Source organism: Mustela nivalis (assembly GCF_964662115.1).
Source record: "Mustela nivalis genome assembly, chromosome: 9".
Classification (NCBI taxonomy): domain Eukaryota; kingdom Metazoa; phylum Chordata; class Mammalia; order Carnivora; family Mustelidae; genus Mustela; species Mustela nivalis.
In genome coordinates, this window is record NC_139028.1 from 91,067,111 (window position 1) to 91,093,500 (window position 26,390).

General features: G+C 38.2%; 1 protein-coding gene across 1 annotated transcript in view; it reads left to right on the plus strand.

Annotated features, from left to right (window-relative positions):
* QSER1 (glutamine and serine rich 1) overlaps window positions 1–26,390 on the plus strand; it is a 77,400-nt gene that overhangs the window by 19,029 nt on the left and 31,981 nt on the right. Inside the window, exons 2-4 of the mRNA XM_082748885.1 lie at window positions 12,679–12,791; window positions 13,377–13,538; window positions 17,605–21,285. Of these exons, the coding sequence (XP_082605011.1) occupies window positions 12,679–12,791; window positions 13,377–13,538; window positions 17,605–21,285 (3,956 nt within the window). The remainder of the gene's footprint in view (window positions 1–12,678; window positions 12,792–13,376; window positions 13,539–17,604; window positions 21,286–26,390) is intronic.

Consider the following 26,390-nt stretch of genomic DNA (forward strand, 5'->3'; position numbering starts at 1 on the left):
TAACCCCTTATAAGATATGTCATTTGCAGATATCTTATAAGTCGGTAAGTTGCCTTTTTGTTTTGTTGATCATTTCCTTTGCTGTGCAAAAGCTTACTACTTTGATACAGTCCCAGTTGTTTATTTTTGCTTTTGTTTCCATTGCCTAAGGAGACAGATTCAGAAAAATATTGCTAAGGCTGATGTCCAGAAGTTTACTGCCTTTGTTTTCTTTCAGGAGTTTTATGGTTTTGTGTCTTAATATTTAGATCGTTAATATATTTGAGTTTATTTTTATGTATGACCTAAAAAAGTGGTCTAGTTTCATTCTTTTGCATGTAGCTATACAGATGTATTTCTTCTAAAAGAAAAATGTTTCAGGAAAATACTGGAGATGGGAAAGGTTGGATCTGAAAATTTTGTCTTTGTTCAAAGGAAAGGTCAGTAATGCAGGTGATGACAGAAATAAAAAAGGAAAATGATGAAATGGAATTTTGGAATTGTGTCCAACCCAGGCCTTGGTGTCTCTTGTTATGAACATAGCCAAGCATATGCCACATCACCATCACATTTCATTTATTTCCTGACAGAACAACAGACGGAAACTCTTCATAGCCTTGACTTTGGCATCGTTTTTCTTGGGCATCTGTTACAAATGCCAAAGTCTGTCTCTTTTTGTGTGAATAATGCTTGGAACTGATAGACTGATTTTGAATATGCTCTACCACACCACTACCAGGAAATACCATACTAGTCTTCATTTCTTCTTCTTGGTGTAAAGAAAAACACCTGTTTAACCAACTTTAGTGTATCATTTGTATAAATTAGGATTGTTTTGGTAAAGATCATTAAAGCTATATGGAACAGTAAAAACAAATTTACTTATCTCAAGAAATCATACTTCTTTTAACAATAGCTTGTTGGTACAAAGTACCAATTGTACTTCCTTTACACTAATTGTAAGTTAAGGGCTCTGCTCGAAACATACTTTCGTTCCTTTGGTTCACTTGATTCATTTTAATGAGGGGCTTGGTTTTATAGCTGGGGGCGGGGTTAAGGGAACCAAAAAAGGATAATGAGACTTCAAATGAGTCGTAGCTGTGTGAAGCCACATCCAGGCCCAAGAAGGGGTGGGGTTTACAAGTTATTGGAACCCAGAAGAAGCTATGGTTGTAGAGGGATGAGGCTTGGCTGGAATCATGGTTGTGATGGAGGGATTGGACAAATAATACTTGAGCTCTTCTGCCTTCTGATGTTCTGCAGAACCCACTTCTAGTGGACCTAAAGAGCCCATGTGACACAGGGAATAGCAGTTACCTGTGCTCATTTACAGATGAGCAAATGAAGTTTCAGAGAAGCTATGCGTTGCCCAAGGTTTCCTTAGAGATAAGCCCTTTGATTCTTCCAGCTCTTTTTTTTTAATTAAGTGCTTTATTGAGATTTAATTTACACACCATAAAATTCTCCTGTATTGTGTACAGTGATTTTTTAGTACATTTACATCACCACAGTATCCTCACCATCTAATCTTCAAACCTTGTTACCTCAGAAAGAAACCTTGTGCCCATTTATAATCACTCCTCATTCTCACCCTTAGTCCTGGGCATTCATCTGTTTTCTGTCTCTTTAGAGTTGCTTTTTCTGGGCATTTCCTATAAGTGGAATAATAGAATGCCTGTTCTTTTGTGTTTGGATTTTGTGACTAAGCATGATGTTTCAGAGAATCATCCATGTTGTAGCGTGTATCAGTGCTGTAAATGCTTGTAGCCGAGTAATACTCCTCTGCACAGATGGACTCATTTTGTTTATCCATTCACTAGTTGGTATATATTTGGTTGTTTTCACTTTTTGGCTTTTGCAGATAATGCTGCTGTGAACGTTTGCATAAAAGTATTTGAACATATGTTTCATTTTCCTTGGGCAGATACCTAGTAGTGGAATTGTTGAGTCTTTATGGTAATTCTGTGTTTAACATTTTGAAGAACTGCTAAATTGTTTTCCAAAGTGGCTGCACCATTTTACATTCCCACCAGCAACATCTGAGGGTTCTAGTTTCTCCACATCCTTGTCCACCCCCTCTGCATGCATGTGCATGCTCTCTCTCTCTCCCAAAGAAAAGACAAGACCAGAGCTGAGATCAAGAGTCAGACTCCTAACCGACTGAGCCACTCAGGGGCTGATTATTCTTGTACTTAATGATTTTGTTCTGAATTCTCAGACTATGATTAGCTAAAATAAAGTATTTATAAAATACTTGACATTAGATCTGAGTGGGACAGGCGTGCTAGAGTTCCACAGACAACGTTAATTATATGAACTCCAGGTGATTTATCTCTGTACTCAATTTTGAAAACAGATTTTATGTTGAAGAATACTGTATGATAGATGAGGTAAAAATATTTAGCTTGACTCAGAATATAAACTAATACAAAGAACATTACGCTTCATAAATAGGAAAATGCAGGCTCTGCAAGATTATATGTTTTACTGAAAGTCTTCTAATGTTGATTGCAGAATCAGAACTGAAATTGGGGCCTCCTAACTTCCAGTCCAGGGTTTTTTTGTTTCACATCTATGAAAAGTTTAAAACCATATTTTTAAAACTTAAAGAGAATTTTGTTTTTATTATACCAGCATATCTCTATCTTCAGTGGCCACATTGTTTTAACACAGATAAGAGAGTAATAAGACTACTTAAGGTGGCGCCTGGGTGGCTCAGTGGGTTGGGGCCTCTGCCTTCGGCTCGGGTCGTGATCTCAGGGTCCTGGGATCAAGGCCCACATCGGGCTCTCTGCTCAGCAGGGAGCCCGCTTCCTCCTCTCTCTCTGCCTGCCTCTCTGCCTGCTTGTGATCTGCCTGTCAAATAAATAAATAAAATCTTTAAAAAAAAAAAAAAAAAGACTACTTAAGGTGGGGGTGCCTGGTAGTACAGTCCATTGAGCATCTGACTCTTGGTTTGGCTCAGCTCCTGATCTCAGGGTCCTGGGATCAAGTCCTGTGTTGGGCTCCCTGCCCAGTGCAGACCCTCCACCTCTTCCTCTGCCCCTCCCCACCATATTCTCTCTCTAAAGTAAATAAATAAATCTTTAAAAAATAAATAGGACTACATAAGGCAAAACCATTCATTCATTGCTTAAGTAACTTATTACTTGTATGCAAGTACTGGCTTGTCTCCCTGGGATTTAACATATTTCATGGAACTTTTGCTAATTGATTTTAAAACTTGGAATGTGTTTCTTAACTACCATGGACATAGAGTATGCTACCCAAGGAGTAGATTTGTATGTTATGACTATCAGGATGTAAACCATAAGATAGCTTATTCTCAGTAATATATTCAAAAACATTTTTTTTCTTATGATTGTATACCATCACTGCACAAACTAATTTTGGTGAGATTTTTTTGTCTCCGGTTTCTCATTTGCCTTAAAAACTTATTCTTTGCTAAACATATTAGATTAAAATTAAGAAGGGTAGGGGCACATGGTGGCTTAGTCAGTTAAGCATCTGACTCCTGATTTTGGCTTGGGTCATGGTCTCAGGGTCACGAGATGGAGGCCTGCATGTGACTGGACTGGGTGTTGGGAGTGGAGCCTACTTGAGATTCTCTCTCCCTCTACTTCTTCCCCCCTCCTCTCTCTGTCTCTCTCCCCCTCTCAAAAAAATAAACAAAAATTAAAAATTAAATTAAGAAGCTTAGGGAGAAAATGTTCAGACTTAAGGTAGAGGGTAGTAACTGAATAATCTTTTGGTTCGTTTTAATTTTTAGGAAAATATCCGTTTTTTAATTTGGCATTTAAGTGACAGCAACTGAAGGAAGATGATACTACCCCCTGCAAAATCCTGATCCTTTTTATCTTCAGTACAGAATCTACGCTACTTTGAGTGTGTGGAGAGGGGATAGAGGATTACAGTTTTATGCCAGGCTGGGAATACGGAGATTAAAACAATTATGACTCTTATCTCTTGGCTCCTTCCTCTTCTCTAGGCCGTTAGCTCCTGTAATTTTTGGAGTATGTTATGGGGGTAGTATAAGTTCTCTGTCCTTCTCCCTACCACCCATCCAGGCCTTTGGGGGCTAGGATAGATTATAGCAGGGTAGGTCCTATATTAAATAAATGAACATTTATTCAAAGGTAGATCTTACATTGGCCCAAATATGGAAATTTGTTGACCATGTTTTGATTTTTTTTTTTTTTTTTTTTCCAGGATGATTTTTCTTTTCTTTCTTTTTAAAGTTGGCTTTTGTGGGGCTCTGGCTGGTTGAGTCAACAGAGCATGTGACTCTTGATCTTGAAGTTGGAGTTGTGAATTCAAGCCCCACATTAGGCATAGAGATTACTTTAAAAATCTCAAAAATAATTTTTTTAGACTTAAAAAATCTGGGGTGTCTAGGTGGCTCAGTTGTTGGGCATCTGCCTTTGGCTCAGGTCATGGTCCTGGCTTCCTGGGATCGAGCCCCGCGTCAGGCTCCCTGCTCAGCGAGAGGCCTGCTTCTCCCTCTCCCACTCCCCCTGATTGTGTTCCTTTTCTCCCTGTCTGTCTCTCTCTCTATGTCAAATAAATAAATAAATAAGATCTTTTTTTAAAAAATAAACTTTAAAAATTTGGCTTTTGTTTAAAAAAATAATGTCATGGCACCTGGCTGGCTCACTTGGAAGAGTGTGTGGATTTGTTTTTTGGGGTTTTTTTTTTGTTTTGTTTTTTGTTTGTTTGTTTGTTTTGTTTTTTGTTTTTTAAGATTACTCATTTTTTAGAGAGAGAGTGTGAACATGGATAGGGGAGGAGCAAAGGGAGAGACTCCACAAGCAGACTCCCTGCCAAGGCACAGAGTACACCACTGGGCTCAATCCTGGACCCTGAGGCCATGACTTGAGCCAAAATCAGGACTTGTACACTCAACCAACTGAGCCACTCAGGCACCCAAGCAACTGACTCTTAATCTTGGGGTTGTGAGTTCTAGGCCCCACATTGGGTATAGAGATTTGTATTTAAAAAACAAATAAACGGGACGCCTGGGTGGCTCAGTTGGTTGAGCAGCTGCCTTCGGCTCAGGTCATGATCCCAGCGTCCTGGGATCGAGTCCCACATCGGGCTCCTTGCTTGGCAGGGAGCCTGCTTCTCCCTCTGCCTCTGCCTGCCACTCTGTCTGGCTCTCGCTTCTCTCTCTATGACAAATAAATAAAATAAAAAAATCTTTAAAAAATAAAAAATAAAAAATAAAAAAAAAATAAATAAAAAACAAATAAACAAACAAAACCCCCCAAAACCATAAAGTAAACTTAAAAAAAAAATTTTTTTTAATAATGTCAACAAACCAGTGACTCAGATTTTTATAAGGGTTAAAATTTTCCAGCTTTGGCCATTAGGAACCCTTCCAGTTGGCTTCTCTGTCCCCTTGACATGCCATTGTTGTTTTTATTTATTTATATTTTACTCCTTAACATGCCCTTGTAAATGTAGGGGTTTTCCCCCATCTGTCTGTCTCCCTCCCACCCCCCGCCCCCAGCACTTCTTATTTCCTGGTACTATAGGATGCTCCAGATTCATTTCTTCTATATTTCCTGCTCCAGTACTAGAATGACCCGTTTTTTCAAGGAGCACTGCTTCCTTTTTCTTGAAGTATGGTGTTAGGAATCCTTATCTGGGAAAGAAGTATGCTCTTGGCATCTGGGGAGTCTTCATTTCAAGGTCTGTTAGCTGACAGAACAGGGAAATATATGTGTGGATTGTTTTACTTTTTATTTTTTATTTTTTAATTTGACAGAGAGAGATCACAAGTAGACAGAGAGGCAGGCAGAGAGAGAGAGGGAAGCAGGCTCCCTGCTGAGCAGAGAGCCCGATGCAGGACTCGATCCCAGGACCCTGAGATCATGACCTGAGCCGAAGGCAGCGGCTTAACCCACTGAGCCACCCAGGCACCCTGCTTTTTAAATTTTTAAGAAGATTTTATTTGTTTGAGAGAAAGAGCACACAAACAGGGAGGGGCAGAGGGAGAGGGAGAGGCAAACTACCTACTGAGCCCAAAGCCCAACACAGGGCTCTATCCCCTGGATCACAACCTGAGCCAAACAAAGGCAGATGCTTACCCCACCTGAGCCACACAGGCACCCCTAAAATGTTTTAATATAAAGCATGATGGCTATGATTATTTGAAAAGTAGATAAAATGGTAGGAATATATATATATTTTTTTCAAGATTTTATTTATTTATTTGACAGATGGAGATCACAAGTAGGCAGAGAGGCAGGCAGAGAGAGAGGAGGAAGCAGGCTTCCTGCTGGGCAGAGAGCCCAATAGGAATATTTAAAAAAAATTTTTTTAAAGCAACATCTGGATATTTGTTTTTTTATTGAAGAATTTCAAATTATATTCAAAATGAGTAGCAAAATAATAAAATTAGACTCCTGTACAACACTATGTACAACAATTAATTCAAAATGGGATTGTCTGGGCGGCTTAGTCAGTTCAGGTGTCCCAACTGTTTATTTCGCTCAGGTCATGATCTCGGGGTCATGGTAGTGAGCCCTCCATTGGGCTTCCTATTTGGCAGGGGTCTGCTTGAGGATTTTCTCCTCCTGTTCCTTGCATGTTCTCTCTCTCAATTAAATAATTTTTTTTTTAAGATTGTATTTATTTGACAGAGAGTATACAAGCAGGGAGTGGCAGGCAGAGGGAGTGGAGAAGCAGGCTCCCCGCTGAGCAGGAAGGCTGATGGGGGACTCGATAGCAGGACCTTGGGATCCTGATCTGAGCCAAAGATAGATTCTCAACCAACTAAACAACCCAGGCACCCCCTCAAACAAATAAATATTTAAGAAAAAAAAAAAGATGTTCAACATCATTAGGTAAATGCAAATCAAAGCCAAAATGAGGTACCATTTCTTACTTACTAGGATGGCTATTTATAATGAAAACACAGGCTGTAAGAAGTATGAAAGCCTTAACCATTGCTTGTGGGAATGTAAAATGGTACAGTCATTTTATTGACCATTCTTCAAAATATTGAACAAGTTTGAGTTGTCGTATGATAAAGAATTACACTCCTAGGTATCTACCGAAGATAAAACATACATCCACAGAAAAACTTGTTCACTTATGTTCTAGCGACATAATTCGTAATAGCCGAACAGTGGAAGCAACCCAAATGTCCATCAACTTGTAAGTGGCTAAACAAAATGTATGTATATCTATACAGTGGGATATGGTGCAGCCATAAGATGGAATGAAGTACTGTTATATCCATTTTGTAACATGGATGAACCTTGCAAATGTTAAACTAAGTGAACAAAGTCACAAAAGACCCACATAATATGATTGTATTTTTGTGAAATGTTTTGAGTCAGCGAATACAGAGACAGAAAGTAGATTAGTGATTGCCTGGGGTTGGATGGAGGGGGCTATGCAGAGTGATATTAATGGGTACAGGTTTATTTTTGAGGCAGTGAGAATGTTCTAAAATTAAGTTATGGTTCTGGTTGCATAACTCTGACTATTCTAAAAATGCACTGATCTGTACACTTTAAAAGGATGACCTTTAAGGTATGTGAATTATATATCGATAAAGCTGTAATTAAAAAAAAACATTTAGAACAAAATAAGAAAAATGAGAAACTTAGGGATAAATTTAACAAAATACTAGCAAGAATAATGCACTAAACTTTACAAAAGACTGCTGAGAGAAATTAAAGACCTAAATAAATAAACATACTCATGGATTAGAACACTCAGTACTTTAAAAGTGGTAGTTTTCCCTAAATTGATGTATAGATTCAGTGCAGTGTTTTTTGTAGAAATTGACAAGCTGTCTGTAAAATTTGTATGAGAATACCTGGCATAGCCAAAATAATTTTGAAGAACAAAATTGAAAGTTTTGTACAACCTGAATGAGTCATTTATCAGGCTGTGTGTTACTGGCCTAAGAACAGACATATTAATGTAGCAAAGTAGTTTAGAGAACCACAAATATATGGCTAGTTGATTTTTTTTAAAAGATGCCACAGCAATTTTATAGGTAAAAAAATGTTTTTTTCAAAATATAGTACTGGGACAATTGCATACCCAAATTTTTAAAAATGAATCCCAAGCCTTACCAGCCACCATATACAAAAAATTAATTCCAAATGAATCAAAGACCTAAATGGAAAAAGTAATACTCTAAAACTTCCAGAAAGAATCGGAAGAGAAAAATCTTTGAGCTATTAGAGTAGGCAAAGATCTCTCACCAACAACAGCAAAAATACAATTCATAGGGATGCCTGGCTGGCTCAGTCAGTCGAGCATGCGACTTTTGACCTTGGGGTTGGAGTAAGTTGGAGTAAGTTGGAGTCCCAGGTTAAGTGTAGAGGTTACTTAAAAATAAAATCTTTTAAAAAAATGGTTCTGTTCTTCTAACTACATTTTTTAAAAAGATTTTATTTATTTATTTAACAGACAGAGATCACATGTAGGCAGAGAGAGAAGAAGGGAAGCAGACTCCCCACTGAGCAGAGAGCCCAATGCAGGGCTCAATCCCAGGACCCTGAGGTCATGACCTGAGCCAAAGGCAGAGGCTTTAACCCACTGAGCCACCCAGGTGCCCCTAACCACATTGTTATAAGGATAAAAGCCACAGAGTGGGAGAAAATATTTGCAAAACATACATTTCACACAGATTTGATTCTAGAATATATAGGCAAAACCTAAAACTCAATAATAAGGAAACTAATAACCCCCTCTCCCCCAATAGGCAAAAGATTTGAGTATTTCACCAAAGAAGATTTCTGCATGGTAGATAAGCAAATGATGCTCGGCATTGTTATTATGGAAATCCAGATTAAAACCACAGTGAAGGAGGCACCTGGGGGGCACAGTCAGTTGAGCAGCTGACTCTTGGTTTTGGCTCAGGTCATGATCTCAGGATTGTGAGATTGAGCCATGGAGCCCTGCATTCAGCATGGAATCTGCCTAGGATTCTCTCTCTCTCTCTGCCCCTACCCCCCTCAAATAAATGTTGGAAAAAAACAGAACGAGATACCACTGCACACTAATTAGAGTGGTTAAAATTTTTAAAAAGGAAAGAAAGAACTTAAAAATTGGGAATACTTAGTGCCAGTGAGGATGCAGTCACTAGACCACATATGCATTACTGGGTGAGTGCAAAAGGGATAGCCACTTTGGAAAATAGGCAGTTTCTTTAAAGTTCAACATTACCAAGTAACTCAGCTACCCCCCCCCCAATATATTTAGTCAAATGAAATGAAACCTTGTGTTCACACAGAAACTTACGCACAAGTTTATGGCACCTTTATTCATAATTGCTAAAAAACAGGAAAGAACCCAAAGATCCTTAAACTGTTAATGGATTTAAAACAAGCACTAACCTCTGATGCGTCCATATAACAGAATGCTGCTCAGCTATAAAATGTAATAAATTACTGATATAAATAAAAAATGGATGAATCTCAGAAGGTAAGCTAACTGAAAGTAGCCAGACACAAAAGGCTACATATTAAATGATTATATTCATTTGACATTTTGGAAAAGGCAAAACTGTAAGGACAGAGAATAGATCCTTGGGAGATGGTAGGAAGAGTTCACTACCGAGGGGCATGGGTGGAATCTTTTATAATGATGGGACTGTTCTCTCCCTTAGTTTTTGCATTGTTTATGTACTTGGCCAAACTAGAGACAGTGAATTTTATTGTATACAAATTATGCCTTAATTTTTGAAATTTAAAAAATGAATCTTGGGGTGCCTACGTGGCTCAGTGGGTTAAATCCTCTGCCTTCAGCTCAGGTCATGATCCCAGGGTCCTGGGATCGAGCCCCACATCAGGCTCTTTGCTCAGCTGGGAGCCTGCTTCCTTCTCTCTCTGCCTGCCTCTCTGCCTACTTGTGATGTCTGTCAAATAAATAAAATCTTTTTAAAAAATAAAGTACTGACTTTATAGGAAAAATATAATCAGGTTGATCAAAAATTAAAACCTTGTTAGTCAAACTCAGAAGCAGAGAATGGAATGGTGGTCCAGAGGCTAGGGGAAGGGGGAGATGGGGAGTTGCTCAAAGGATACAAAGTTTCAGTTATTTAACATGAATAAGCTCTAGAGATCAGCTGTAGGACATCTTGCCTGTGACACAGTAATGTATCCCATGCTTTGTTAAGTGGGGAGATCTCATCTTAAATGCTCTTACCACAATAAAAACTTTTTTTTTTTAAAGATTTTATTTATTTATTTGACAGAGAGATCACAAGTAGGCAGAGAGTCAGGCAGAGAGAGGGGGGAAAGCAGGCTCTCTGCTCAGCAGGGATGCTGAGGCAGTTGCGGGGCTTGATTCCAGGACCCCAAGACCACGACCTGAGACGAAGGTAGTGGCTCAGTCCACTGAGCCACCCAGGCGCCCCCAAAGCTTTTTATTTTTGATGATGAAAGCTTTTTGTTTAAAGACACTAAAAAACAAAAAAGCAACCCACTAGATTGGAAAGAAACATTCACAGTACATATATCTGACAAAAAATATGGATCCAAAATATAAGAAAAACTCTTACAATCCAATAGAAGAGCTAACTAAACCTGCTTTTTTTAAAGGCCAAAAATTGGCAAACTTCACCAGAGGAACTGAAAGAACACCCTGTTGGCAGATAAAAACATGCAAATTAAACCACAATGAGATACCACTATATCTACCTAGAATCACTAAAATTAAAGACTGTTGGGGCACCTGGATGGCGCAGTTGGTTAAGTGGCTGACTGTTGGTGTTGGCTCACATCGTGATCTCAGGGTCGTGGGATTGAACCCTGTGTCAGGCTCCACACTGAGCGCAGAGTCAGCTTGAGATTCTACCCCCTCTGCCCTCCTACTCAGTATCTCTTTCTCTCTCTTTCAAATAAATGAATAAATCTTTTTTAAAAAGGAAGACTGAAAACATGTCACAAGAAGGATGTAAAGCAAAAATGAAACGTTGATTCATTATTGATGGTAATGTAAAATGATACATGCACCTATTTTATGACCCTGTAATTCCACTCCTAGATATTTAACTTAAGAGAAATGAAAACATACGTCCATGGAAGACTTGGATATAAATGTTCCTAGCAGGGAATATAGTCAATAATACTGTAATAACATTGTATGGTGACAGAAAGTAACTACATGTGTCATGGTAGGCATTTCATAATGTGTATAATTGTTGAAACATTGTGTTGTATACTTGAAACTAATATTGTATGTCAACTCTATATCAGTTTTCAAGTCTACAGTGGTATAATTATGAAGTGTAAGATCTATGCATTTTTTGAAAAATATGAAAATTTTAAGTGTATGTATCATGTATATGAGAGGGAGAAAAGGGAGAAAGCTCATTCTTATTTTATAGAAGAAGAATACCTTTTAAATATTAAAAGAATGATGTAATTAGAAAGCTACCATTTCCAGTCTCCAGTGTGATAATTAGTAGATGATGTCTGAAACCTTTGGCTGTTGGGCACAAGATATTTACAGTCTTAAATTATACCTCACAATTGCATTTCAAAGGATAAAGAATAACAACATGGAGCGATCTGACAGATGTGCCTTATCCCCTTCAAGTTTATCATCACCAGTCATGACACAGACAGACAGATGTGTGCATCCTCACATGGTGCAGTGAGAAGTATAAAATCTCACTCGTGTACTTCTAATGAGGAATCAGTCAGACAGACCCAGAATTTGGTATAGTCTACATCCAGCTAACTTGGATTCCTCAATAACAACAACTCTGTGCCATGAAATCAAGACAAAAGGGACCTGGGAATAGAGGCACTGTTCTCAATTTAGAGGCATAACCAAGTGCAGTTCTTGAATTTTTATTGGATTCCGCATAGAAGGAGCTTCAAAATCCCACACATTTTGGCAACAATTGGGAAATTGGAATATGACCTCATGTCTATTAATGATTATTGGCTATATAGAAGAATGCTTAATTCCTAGGAGATATAGCTGAAGTATTTATGGATGCAATGTCATGTCTGCAAGTTATTTTCAAGCGTTTAATAAAAAAGAAGTGTGTGTTTATATCTGTTTATAAAGAAAAATAAAACACAGGTAACAATGTTAATTAAGATTATTGAGTCTTAAGTAATGGACGTAAGACTATTTCAGTTTTTCTCTGGGTTTAAAATATTCAAAGTAAATATCAAGGGCAGAAAAAATACCTTGTTTTAAATTACTCTCAAAATGTCCAACTTTGAATTTTCTAGGTGAGTTATTTTAATTATCAATTAATTCAAGTTATCTGATACTCCATAGAATGTTAGAATTAGAGGGACTTAGAGATTATCTTGTCTAGTCCTTCATTCACACAGATAAGAAATTTAGTCTGTCATTAATTAAATCTCTTACTAAAATCACACCGGAAGCTCGTGGTAGAGCTCCGATGATGAACTCAGCTATCCTGTTTTCCACGATAACTGCTCTTCACACTATACCCTGTCACTGCTCTCCCAGTTAAAGGAAGTAAAGTTGAATTGAGGAAAATACTAGCATCATTTATCTTCCTAGTATATGTCAATGTATTTTCCTCATTTTGACAGCGTTGTCAGACTCTATTTGCTCTATTGATGTGTAGGTCAGGTATTTAGTCAAAGTCTTCCGCTACCTTTGATAATTGCTCTCCTAGAGATATTTTGATACTGTTGTTCAAGCTCTGTGTTTTCAGTCACATTTTTTGTTATCCTTTAGTTTAAGCTATGAAGAAGGACATCCCTCACACTCTGAAGCAGATCTCCTTCAGAGACAGACTTTTGCGGCCCCTCACCAGCTTCCTGGATATGCTACCACACCTCAGCCAACTGGTAAAAATGCTCTCATAAAATGAATCTGGCTACATTTAGTGATTAAGAAGAAAAATCAGTTTTCACACAGTGGGTTAGGAATGTGAGCAGGACATAACGGAGCCATAAGAAAAGTGAAAATGAAAATGAAATCAAAAGCTTTGTCTTTGAGGCACCGGGGTGGCTCAGTGGGTGAAAGCCTCTGCCTTCGGCTCCGGTCATGATCCCAGGGTCCTGAGATCGAGCCCCACATCGGGCTCTCTGCTCGGCAGGGAGCCTGCTTCCCCCTCTCTCTGCCTGCCTCTCTGCCTACTTGTGATCTCTATCTATCAAATAAATTAATAAAATCTTAAAAAAAAAAAAGCTTTGTCTTTTACTGATAGAGAGTATCTATATAATTGGTGGGGAGATCTTTTTTTATAGATCTCTGTGGATTTTAAATTATGACTGTACTTGGTCAAACTAGTATCTGTTTGCTATTTCAAAACAGTTTAGGGTTAAGGAGCTTTTGGCCTCAGATTTCTGCGATTCTTTTTAAAATAAGAAATAATCATTTGATATTAATATATATTTTTACTTGATGATATATTTTATCTTCAAATGTAGGTCTTTCTGGAATATTTGATACTAGTGTGAACAGCGCCAGCACTAACACTAAAGAATCTTCAGTGATGAATTTTCTCTCTGCTGTTGAGTCCCGAACTGCTCAGGCTGCTTCTTCAGGAACTACTCTTTTACCACAATTCAGGGCTCCATCCTGGCAGACAGGTAATTCTTTGTTTTCAGAATTTTTAAATCCAGAAGAAATACTGATAAAAATACACTTCTTATGACCTTGTCACTGTATAGTAACTGAGAAGTGAACTTTAAAACCTAGAATTTATCACAGTTTTACATTGGACAGAATTCCAGTTTATCACTCTGATGAAAACTAAAAAGTTGAAGAAGGTAATAATTAAATATAAACCCTAGATATGAAGTTCTTATCTGGTCATTTAAGTGGTTACTTGACTACTTAATAGAAGCAAGCACTCAGTTTCTTTCATTTTTCCATTTCAGCTCTATTGAGGTCTAATTGACAGAAAATTGTAAGATGTTTAAAGTGTGCATTGTGGTGATTTGCTATGCATTACATTGTCAAAGAAATCTGCATCCATCTGGTGAATTAACACAACAATCACCTCACATATTCATCTTTTTTGGTTTTTTGGTGAACAAATTCATTTATCTTTGTGACTTCAGGCTGAGTAGGAAAAATAGTAAAAAACAATCTTGGGAATGATTTCATCATTAGAGTTACATAAAGTTATCCAGAATTGAATGGATAATGTCACTATTTAGTAAAGGCCATTATAGGCTGATATTATTGTATTTTCCCTATTTATATATACATTCCATTTTTCAACTATTTTTCCGCCAAAATTATTTGTTTTTTCTTTTTTTTTTTACTTTTTTCAAAGAATGAGAAATATCATAGCATATTTGAGGAGCTGTTTTAAAGTTTTAGTAATAGGTGCTCGCTTCGGCAGCACATATACTAAAGTTTTAGTGAAAGGAAATAATACTTTATCATTGTTATAAATTCCATTAATAGAGCTTTTCGGTATGCTTTAGCAATGTTTTTTCCTGCTTCCAAGGAGATCATTAATGTTTTAGTGTGACATAAAAGAGAATATTATAAAACAAAGTAGTTTCATTTTTTGCTTCCTGGAATAATTGCACATTTATATATTTAGTTAGATTTTCTACTCCAATTTCTATGATAAAATTATTTTATTTTATTTCATTTCATTTCATTTCATTTTAAAGATTTTATTTATTTGACAGACCGAGATCACAAGCAGGCAGAGAGGCAGGCAGAGAGAAGAGGAAGCAGGCTCCCCGCTGAGCAGAGATCCCATTGCAGGGCTTGATCCCAGGATCCTGAGAGCACAACCTGAGCTGAAGGCAGAGGCTTTAACCCACTGAGCCACCCAGGCGCCCTGATAATATCATTTTAAACATATATTTTAAATGTTATTCATTCTTTGAGGCTTAACTCTATTATTTTCTGTCTTCATAGTACTAATACTTTTTTGACATTTAATGGGAAGAAGTGAGAGAAGAAGGTTTTTGAAAGGGCCAGAGAATCTTTTTTTCCCTATTTTTCTAAATAAAAAGATTTTAATGACAGTTCACTAAAAAAACATGTAAACAATAAAAAGGCCTACGAAAGGGAAGGTGATAGTTCCTTATAATCGTTCCACTTTTGTAGAGAAGAGTTAGCAGTTGGTATTTACTCTTCTTTGGTATCTTTATGTATTAAAATGTACATATCCACTTAATCAGTATTTGTAGCAATAGTATTAATCAGTTATACCATAATTATTTGATCATTCTTGTGCTGATGGACATATGGGTTTCTTTTTTTTTTTTTTTTTAAGATTTTATTTATTTATTTGACAGAGAGAGATCACAAGTAGGCAGAGAGGCAGTCAGAGAGAGAGAGGAGGAAGCAGGCTCCCTGCCGAGCAGAGAGCCCGATGTGGGACTCGATCCCAGGACCCTGAGATCATGACCTGAGCTGAAGGCAGCGGCTTAACCCACTGAGCCACCCAGGCGCCCGATATATGGGTTTCTACATATTAGCACACACAATAACTATAAAGAGTATTTGTGTGTACAAATACCTTTGTGTCCACTTATTTCCACAGAATAAATTTCTAGAGGTAGAACTTTTAGATTGTAAGGGTAAATGTTAACTTTTGCTACATGTGGCTAAAATGCTTTCCTGAAATGTTACTAAATCTCTTCTTGACAAAACTAATTTCTCATCAGCCTTTTATGATAAGCGTACAAATTCCTAGGAATTTGTTCCTAGGAAGTCAAAACTTGAAATCCAAGATATTTTTAAGTGTGTGTGTGTGTGTGTATGTATGTGTGTGTGTATTTAAGAGTTTTATTTATTAGAGAGAGAGTGCATGGAGTGAGGGGGTAGGCAGAGAAAGCAGGCAAGAGAGAATATCCAGCAGACTTACTTCTGATCAAGGAGCCTGTCGCAAGGCTCAGTTCCACGACCCTGAGATCACAACCTGAGCCAAAATCAAGTTGGACGCCTAACCAACTGAGCCACCTGGGGCCCCCAAAATGTATATATTTTGATAAAAGAAACTTCACAGTGTTCACCTCACTTAATTTTTAGATTTATTTATCATGTTAAATGTAAGCAGTTTGGGTTTGTTTGATGTTGTTTTTTTTTTAAGATTTTATTTATTTGGGGTGCCTGGGTGGCTCAGCCCTTTAACGGCTTTAACGCCTCTGCCTTCAGCTCAGGTCATGATCCCAGGGTCCTGGGATCGAGCCCCGCATTGGGCTCTCTGCTCAGCAGGGAGCCTGCTTCCTCCTCTCCTTCTCTGCCTGCCCCTTTGCCTACTTGTGATCTCTGTCAATAAAAATAAATAAAATCTTTAAAATAAAAAAAGATTTTTTTTTATTTATTTGACAGAGAGAGAGATCACATGTAGGGAGGGGGAAGCAGGCTTCCCGCTGAGCAGGGAGTGCGATGCAGGGCTCAATCTCAGGACCGTGAGATCATGACCTGAGCCAAAGGCAGAGGCTTAGCCCACTGAGTCACCCAGGCGCCCCAAGCAGTTTGGGTTTTAATTTTAATATTATGGACATTTCACCTTGTCTATTGCTATTGCATTGAGATTTTAAGGTAAATTAATCACTAGAGATTATGTACATTTTTATTGTTTTCTTAATTTTCAGATGACCTTATCTACATATAAACTCATTTATAGAACAACTATAGATAGGAATTGCTAATACCTTTGTAATTTTGTTTTTGCTTTAAGAAAGCTACCTGTTGGGGCGCCTGGGTGGCTCAGTGGGTTGAAGCCTCTGCCTTCGGCTCGGGTCATGATCCCAGGGTCCTGGGATCGAGCCCCATGTCGGGCTCTCTGCTCCGCGGGGAGCCTGCTTCCTCCCCTCTCCCTCTCTGCCTGCCTCTCTGCCTACTTGTGATTTCTCTCTCTCTGTGAAATAAATAAAATCTTTAAAAAAAAAAAAAAAGAAAAGAAAGAAAGCTACCTGTTTTGAGCAAGTGGGTGGCTCAGTCAGTTAAGCAACCAACTCGTGGTTTCTGCTCAGGTTGTGATTTCAGGGTCATGAGATTGAGTCCCACGTTGTATTCCATGCTTATGACAGAGTCTGCTTGGGGCACGCTCTCTCCCTCTGGCCCTCCCCGCTGCACTTGCACGGTTTCTATCTCTCAAATAAATCCTTTTTTTTTTTTTTTTTTTTTTTTAAGATTTTATTTATTTATTTATTTGACAGAGAGAGAGAGAGAGCAAGAGAGGGAACTCCAGCAGGAGGAGTGGGAGAGGGAGAAACAGGGAGCCGGAAGCAGGGCTTGTTCCTGGGACCCTGGGACCATGACCTGAGCTGAAGGCAGATGCTTAATGACTGAGCCACCCAGGCGCCTCTAAAATAAATAAATCTTTAAAAAAAAGAGAGATTCTCTCCCTCTGCACCCCTCGCGCGCACGCAGAAGCGCGCACACACACACTCTCTCTCTCTCAAAAATAAAAATAAAAAAAGAAAACTAGCTGTTTTTGAAATAAAATTTTTGAAATATAAATGCAGAACTAAATTGTCAGGCTTTTCAGTCTTAGAGATTTTTTTTTTAAGATTTTATTTATTTATTTGACAGATAGTCTTAGAGATTTTAATGTGTTAAAATCTCTCATCTTTAATGGATTATGTAAGTCTCTACTATGGAGACTGTGTGTGTGTGTGTGTGTGTGTATTTGTGTTATAATTGCATAAAGTTTTTTGTGTCTTGTCTTCCTAGGTATGCATTCCTCAGCAGCAACTGAGCTGTTTGTTACTGGATCTTTGCCAACCACTGGAACACTTCCACCCTCTGCCCTCTCTGCTTATCAGCATCCCACCACCTTCAGCAATAGGAACTTTGCTACCACCTCACCTTTGGTGCTTCAGGATTCATCTTTTAACACTACATCAAATGGAATTTTAAATCCTCATGACCCTTTGCTACAAATCAAGACTTCCCAGGGAACTGTTCCGACTGCTTTGGCATTTGAGCGCCTGGGCAGTTCTGCATTAAGTAACAGCATACCACCTCAGTCTTCAACATATCGCTCAGCTCAAGAGTCTGCACCCCATCTTTTACAACCTCAATTTAGTTTGTTGCCTTCAGCACTTGGGGGAGCCCAGCAAACTCCTCAAGCCTACAGCTCAGCTCTCTTTACTAGTTCTACTGCTGCCATTGAAAGAGCTCTTCTTCGAGAATGTAGTGTTATTAAACACCATCAGCGGCCTTCAGGTACCCAGTCTATTCAGGCACAACTGACTGGTTCACAGCATTCCTTACATAGCTATCTATCAAATGCAAGTGTCGTTAATTTTCAGGAAACTAGCAGGCAGTCATCCTTATCCTGTAGCCCAATTGGAGATTCTACTCAGGTGAGCAATGGAGGACTACAGCAGAAGACCTCCCAGGTGTCAGTGGAACTTGCTCAGTCTTACTCATCTGCAATTCCATCATCAGGGTTTCCTCCTTCTACAAAAGGAAAAAGTTGTTCTACAAAACAACCACTAACATCGACTAAGACCCCCAAACCTCAAAGTATAATTCCCCCTGTGCAAACATTAAGCTATTCCAAACCTTTACATAATCAGAGTTCAGTAATATCGGGCCAAGCACAGATTTATTCTACAGCGCAGCTACCAAGCCTTTTATCAGTCAGTCAGTCCCAGAATTATGGTTTAGGACAGCCACACAATGTGCCATCTATTGTTCATTCACAGGTTTATAGGTCCAACAAAGTGGAGAAATTGCCATCCTTATATAAAACATTGACTTTTTCTGGATCATCTCAGACTATAACTTCTGAAAACCAGACCCTTAACTATTCTTCTAATCAACAGGAAGTATTATCTTCAGTTACAAGTGAGAACTACCCTGCTCAAACGAGAGATCTATCTTCAGTTAGTCAGTCTCAAAGTTATTCATCTAGTCATTCTCAGGGTTTGTCACCAGTCAGCCAGACACAGGTTAGTTATTCATCTCAGTCACAAGTGTTGTCAGTTGTTAGCCCCTCAGAAAGCTATGCTTCAGGGCAGTCCCTAACATTAACAGCCCCTTCTCTTTCTTATTCTTCCACCTCTCGGGCTCAAAATTTGTCAGATACTAGCCCAACCCAGAATTATATTTCTATGCACTCTTCCCAAAATGCTCAGACTCAAGGGTCATCCTCTCCCCAGTCCCAAAAGTTTTTGCCTGCTGTCCAGTCATCATCTTTTGCGTCCTCCACTCACTGTCAGACATTACAGAACAACATACCTTCCCCTGATCCAAAGTCTTATGCCGAAAGAAAACTTGACTCAAATGTGTATACATCTTCAAAGCAAGAAGAGGATTTTCCAATGCAGGAGTTACAGGTATTACAGCCACAAGTATCTCTTGAGTCATCGACCCAAAGGCTATCTGATGGAGAAATTAATGTTCAAGAACCAGCTTACAAGGTGTCAAAGGCAGAGGACAGATATTCTCAGAGTGTAATCAGAAGTAATTCTCGTCTTGAGGATCAGGTTGTTGGGATTGCCCTACAAGGGTCAAAAAAAGAAGAAAGCATGGTTGGTTCAGTGACACAGCTTACCCAACAAATTGGCCAGGTCAGTGCAGCAGCCCTTGATATTAAGAAGGCAACTAATTTAATGCAAAGTTCACAAATAAGATTGAATGCTAAAGACCTCAACCAGCAGCATCCTCTTATACACAAGGTACATGAAGCCAAGGTTCAGGAGCAACATGATCAAATAATTAATGCTTCATCTCAGATTCAAATTCCAAATCACTCTTTAGGGCATGGCCATCAGGCATCTCTTCCCAATACACAGGTTCTTTTAGATTCTACCTGTGATCTACAGATTCTTCAGCAGTCAATACTGCAGGCAGGTTTAGGGCAAGTAAAGGCATCTTTACAAGTACAGCGTGTTCAGAGTCCTCAACAGATAGTACATCCTTTCCTTCAGATGGATGGTCATATTATTCAGAGCAATGGTGATCATTCTCAGCAGCAACTCCATCCTCAAACTTCTGAAATCATGAAAATGGACCTCTCTGAGTCTTCAAAACCATTACAACAGCATCTAACAACAAAGGGCCATTTTAGTGAAACAAATCAACATGATTCAAAGAATCATTTTGTTTCTCTTGGATCAATATGTTTCCCAGAGGCAATGCTTCTCAGTGATGAGAGAAATATTTTATCAAATGTAGATGATATCTTAGCAGCTACAGCAGCAGCTTGCGGGGTTACTCCCTCTGATTTTTCCAAGTCAACTTCAAATGAAACCATTCCAGCAGTTGAAGATGGTGATTCTAAATCTCATTTTCAGCAGTCATTAGATGTTGGGCATGTGACTTCAGATTTTAACTCTGTAACAGCTACGGTAGGAAAGCCACAGAATATCAGTGATATTTCCTTAAATGGAAATCAGGTCGCCGTAAACCTTTCACCGGTACCCACCCTCCAATCAAAAATGACTCTCGATCAACAGCATATTGAGACTGTTCAAAATAAAGCATCTAAAGTAATTTCACCAGTGGTCGGACCAAGTCATGAAGCCCAGGAGCAAAGTTCTGGCTCATTCAAGAAACAGTCTGCTACCAATCATGAATCGGAAGAGGATAGCGAAGTTCCTATCGATAATACGTTAACTAATAACAGAAGCCAAGAGTTTGTTTCTAGTAGGAGTATGAGTGGAGAGAGTGCTGCGTCAGAGAATGAGCTCACCGTAGCAGGTGATGACAGCGCTGGGTCGGTGAACCCAGCCAGAAGTGCCCTTGCACTGTTGGCCGTAGCCCCACCTGGGGAGGCCATCGGTGTCAAGATTGAAGAAGAAAACCAAGACTTAATGCATTTTCACCTGCAGAAGAAAAAACCCGGAAAGGGGCAAATGAAAGAAGAAGACAACAGTAATCAGAAACAGCCAAAAAGAACTGCCCAGGGCAAACGCCAAAATTCAAGGGGAACAGATGTGTATTTGCCCTACACCCCTCCTTCCTCAGAAAGCTGTCACGATGGTTATCAGCACCAAGAAAAAATGAGACAGAAGATCAAAGAAGTAGAGGAAAGACAGCCAGAAGTCAAAACAGGATTCATTGCCTCTTTCTTAGATTTTCTGAAATCCGGGCCCAAGCAGCAGTTTTCCACTCTTGCCGTCCGAATGCCCAACAGGACTAGGCGACCAGGGACCCAGACTGTTCGCACACTGTGTCCCCCGCCACCTCCGAAGACTTCTTCTACGACACCCACACCTTTGGTGTCTGAAACTGGGGGTAACAGTCCATCGGAAAAAGTTGATAATGAACATAAAAACTTGGACCATTTATCTTCATTTTCTTCTGATGAAGAAGATCCTGGAGCATGCAGTCATGATATTTATAAAAACGCCTCTACTACCTTAGCTACGGATGCTGCTTCTGACAAAAAGAAGAAAACAGGTAAAGTTTTAAATTTTAGGTTCATAATTAGGGATTTCCACTGTTTTTATGCTAATAGACTGGGTTTGAAGCCTTCTTACCTTGAAGCAGGTCTATAAGATTTTCGGACAAAATGCATAGGTGGGTGTTTCAGGTACTTATTTTTTTTTAAATGCTCTTTCCCTATAGGAAAGCTTTGGGTGTTAGGTTGAAAACTTCTGTTTTGTTTTGTTTTGTTTACTTTCTACCACATGATACATAAATTACATAGTTCATACCTAGACTTCTTTAATCTGAGGCTTCTCGTGGTGGTTTATGGATGTGAGGCATTGTATTGGGGACCCTGGCTTATTTTCTTGGTATGTCAGTTTTACCTGAAGATTAGCATTTTACTTATAAACATGGTTATCTTATGCATAGCATGCACATGAGTATAATTAAGATAAAATTTTTAAGTTTTGTGTAGGCTCCCGACTGTGTCTCCAAATCTTTGGGTGCGTGTTTCACTTTACTCTGTAGTTAAGGGAACACTTGGAGGAACTGTTTAAAGAAGCACTGCCTCAGGTCAGCTCTTTTAAGGAACGTTCTAAACGAAAAGATTTATGACAGTAAAATAGCCATGACCTCTGTGCGAGGACCCAGTAGCAATGCACTGTTATCTCCAGTACATAGATGGGAAAGTCGAGAGGACGGGAACTGTGCAGGTCCACACAGCTAGTAAGTGACAGAGCTGGAGTCCGCACTCGGGTTTGTGTGGTTGTAGAGCCTGTATTCCTGTATTCCTGCCTCGCTCTTTTTTGTGTAAGTCAAGTGGGTCTTTAAAAGTTAAACCTCGTTTTGTAATGTACTTCTAGCTTCTCTCTGGACTCAAGACCACCCTTAACTGAGGTGATCGGAAACAACTGCTATTCCAAATAATCTATTAGCATAAACATCTGCTATTACATTTCTAAAGAATTCTCGTTTTGTTATACAGGGAAATTAGTATAATGGAAAGTCAGTGTTAGAGTCAAAGACTCTATGGATGTGGCTGATCCTGGTAAGGTTTTATACTCCTCTTTCCCCAATGCCGGGCGCTTTGCAAACCCTATTCCACTCTTCCATTTGTAGAACAAAGCTTTTGTAATTTCTGTTTTAAAATATGAATCTAAGACTGTTTTCTTCCCAACAAGTGTTACTGCTTCATCTGTAGTTAAAATCATTACTGTCAACCCCATTCATACTCTTAGGTCTTCGAAGTTCTCTCGCTGCCATCCCCGCTGCTGCCTTCGGTGGAAGAACTCCTCTCTTGCTTCTCGTTAGAATCCTTTGCACCACACTCAGTGCTTCTGGGGGGAAACGTTAAAATGATATGTTAAACTTCTCCCTTTCCATATTTTATTTTCTGGTTCCACTCTTTTCCACTTTTCCTCTTCTGTAACAACTGAATTTCTCATTGTTTCTGGGACCTGTAAGCCTGATTTCACACTTCTCTTTAGGCAGGTTTTCTAGCTAGAGTGCCCTCTCAATTTTCTTCAGCCCAACAGACCCTGTTACCTATGAAGACCATCTTCAAAGTCACTTTGTGGAAGTTACCCCAGGCAGAATTAGTGCTCATATCCTCTAAACACAGCCCTCAAATATCTCTGAAAGACAAATTTAAATTTTAATTGCCACAAGGTCTAATTTATCCATTTTTCCTTTTTTGATTTGTGCTTGTGTCCTGAGAAATCTTTGCCTAACCCGTGGTTACAAAAATGTTCCGTTGTTTTCTAGAAGTTTTTAACTTTTTCATTTTACATTTAGGTCTATGATCTCCACCACCACCCCCTTTTTAAAGTACGCTCTGCACCCCACATGGGGCTCAAACGCACAACCCTGAGATCAAGAGTCCCATGCTCTTGATCCCTTTTGATTTTATTTTTGTGTAAGGTGAGGTATGGGTTGAAGTTAATTTTTTGGCATGAAGAAGTCTAGCTTTTCCAGCACCATTTGTTGAAAAGAGTCCTTTCTCCTTTTATTATCTTTGCATCTTTGTTAAAAATCAGTTGGCCATATTTGTATGAATTTGTTTCTGGATTCTCAGACTTGGACTTTGTGTTTATGCTTTCAGAAATACCACACTATTTTAATTGCTGTAGCTTTACAGTATGTCTTGCGACAGGGTAGTTGTGAGTCCTCCAAGTCTGTTCTTTTTCAGAATTGTCTTGTCTATTCTAATTCCTTTCCTTTTCCATATAAATTTTCAAATCAGCTATCAGTATTTACCAAAATAGAAAAAAAAAAAAATCCCGCTGGAATTATTACTTTGATTTCCTTGAATCTGTAGCAATTTGAGGAAAACTGAACTGTTCACAATGTACTGAGTTTTAATAATTCATGAACATATTTGATTTCTTTTATAGTTTGGGACAAATAGATCCTACATATGGTCTATAGTTAGTTAAATATTTTTGGTGCTATTTATTGTGAATTATACTCTTAAAAGTTTTCAAATTCCAGTGACTTATTGGTAGATTATAAAAACACAGGGGTTTTTTTTTGTTTTTTTGGTGTGTTGATCTTGCAAATCTGTACTATTCATTTATTCTAGGGGGCTTTTTAGATTCCTAAGAATTTTTTAATGTAGGAAATTGTATCATCTGCAAATAAGGACACTTTTATTCTTTTCCAATCTTACATCTTTTTCACTCCTATCTTAAAACACAGGAATTAACATTCCTATATAGTTGTTTATGAAAGTGTTGAGTGCTGACTTCCTGAATATGTTCTTGATCTTTGGAGGAAAGAAATCACCCTTTTGCCATTGAGTATGATCTTAACTGTAGGTTTTTTGTAGATTTCTTATCACACTAAAGAAATTCTTTACATTTCCTAGTTTGCTTACAGTTTTTATAATGAACAGAGGTTGAATTTTGCCAAATGCTTTTTCTTCATCTGTTGAAATGATTATGTAGTTTTCATATTTAGTCTTTCAATATGGTGAATTACATTGACTAATTTTCAAATGTATTCATGGCCTTGCATTCCCAGGATCAACCCCAACAGCTGTGATATCTTGTCTTTTTTTTTTAATACATTGATGAATTCAGTTTTCTAATTTTTTTGCATCCATCTTTGCAGTGGATATTGGTCTGTAGCTTTCCTTTTTTAATGCCTTTGTCAGATTTTGGTGTCTGGTTATTGCTGACCTCATAAATAAATTGGGGACTGTCCCCTTCTTTTCTCTTTCCTGAAAGAGATTATGTAGTACGATTTCTTCCCAGAGATGCTTGATTGAATTTGTTGGTGAAACCATCTGGACCTGGAGTTTTCTTTTTTTTTTTTTTTTTTTTTTTAAAGATTTTATTTATATATTTGACAGAGAGAGATGACAAGTAGACAGAGAGGCAGGCAGAGAGAGAGAGGGAAACAGGCTCCCTGCTGAGCTGAGAGCCCGACGTGGGACTCTATCCCAGGACCCTGAGATCATGACCTGAGCCGAAGGCAGTGGCTCAACCCACTGAGCCACCCAGGCGCCCCTGGACCTGGAGTTTTCTTTGTCAGAAAGTTTTTTGCTATGGATTCAGTTTCTTTGATGATGGAACCATTCATCTTGTCTGTTTCTTCTTGACTGTGTTTTGGTAGTTTGTATCTTTGAAGAAATTGGTCTGTTTTATCTGAGTTGTTTATTTTATGGGTATAGAGTTGTTGGTAGCATTTCCTCATGTTGATAATTTATGTCTTCTCTGTTGTGGTCAGTCTGGATAGACATTAATTGATTTTATTAATTCTTTTTCTCCTTTGTTGGCTATTTCATTGATTTTGCTGTTCTCATTATTTCCTTTTTCCTGCTTGATTTAGGTTTGTTACACTCTATTTTTCTAGTTTCTTGTGGTAGAAGCCTAACTTGTTAATTTGAGAACCTCTTCTGCTATAAGCATTTAATGTTATAAAGCTCTCTCTAAACCCTTCCTCAGCTTTGTCCCACAAATTTTATTTTTATTATTTATTATTTTTATTTTCTTTCAGTACTCTCTGATATTTCCTCTTTGGTCCATGAGTTATTATATTTTTTGAATATTTGGGTATTTTCCAGATACCTTTCCTTAATTGATTTCTTCTTTGTGTAATTTCAGTTCTCTGACATTTGTTAGGGTTAGCTTTATGACCCAGGATATGCTTGATCTTGATTAATGTTCCGTGTGTACTTTAAAAGAACATATATTCTGCTGGTTTTAATTACATTTAATGTGTAATTATTGATATAGCTAGATCTTTCATTTTATTGTTTTCTGGTTTCCCCCTTTCCTGTTTTTCTAAAACACATTATTTAAACTTCAGGTATTTCATTTTTAAATTTATCTCTATCTTTTCTGACTGTATCTTTTTGTATTATTCTTCTAGCAGTTGACCTAATGATTACCGTCCACTTAAAATCAGTATTTTTATGATTTCAAGTAAAATGCCAAAGCCTACCAACCATACAGGTCCCTTTACCCTTGCCCTTATGTTACACATATTTGTCCTGTATATTACATCTACATATATTGAAAGCCCTAAAGAAGGAATGATTTTGCTTTCAACAGTCAAATATACTTTAAATAACTTAGGATGAGAAAAGCCTCTTGTACTTATGTAAGTTCTATAATTTCTGTTGTAGTTCCTTTATTCCTGATGTTCCAAGTTTCCCTCTGGTATCACTTCCCATCAGCCCGAAAATCTTTTCCTTTTCCAAGGCTTTTCTTTTTCTTTGGTTTTCAGCAATGTAATTGTTTATCTCAGTAGGGTTTATCCTGTTTGGAGTTCACTGAGCTTCTTGAATCTGTAAAATGTATGTCTTTTACGAAGTTTGAAGTTTGGGGACATTATTTTTTCTGTACCAACCTTTCTCTCCTTATGGGACTCCAGTGACACAAATGTAAAACTTTTTGATAGTGTTCCTCCGGTTCTGTTCTTTTTTTTTTTTTTTAATCTTCTTTACCCCTCTGTTCTTCATATTGTATGACTTTTATTGCCTCACCTTAATGTTCATTGGTTTTTCAACCTTCTCGGTTCTGTTATTGTTCCCGTCCAGTGAATTTTTTATTTCAGGTATTTTTTCAATTCTAGAATTTGTCTTTGGTTCTTTTTTCTAGTTTCTCTTTCTTTACGGAGGACTTACATAC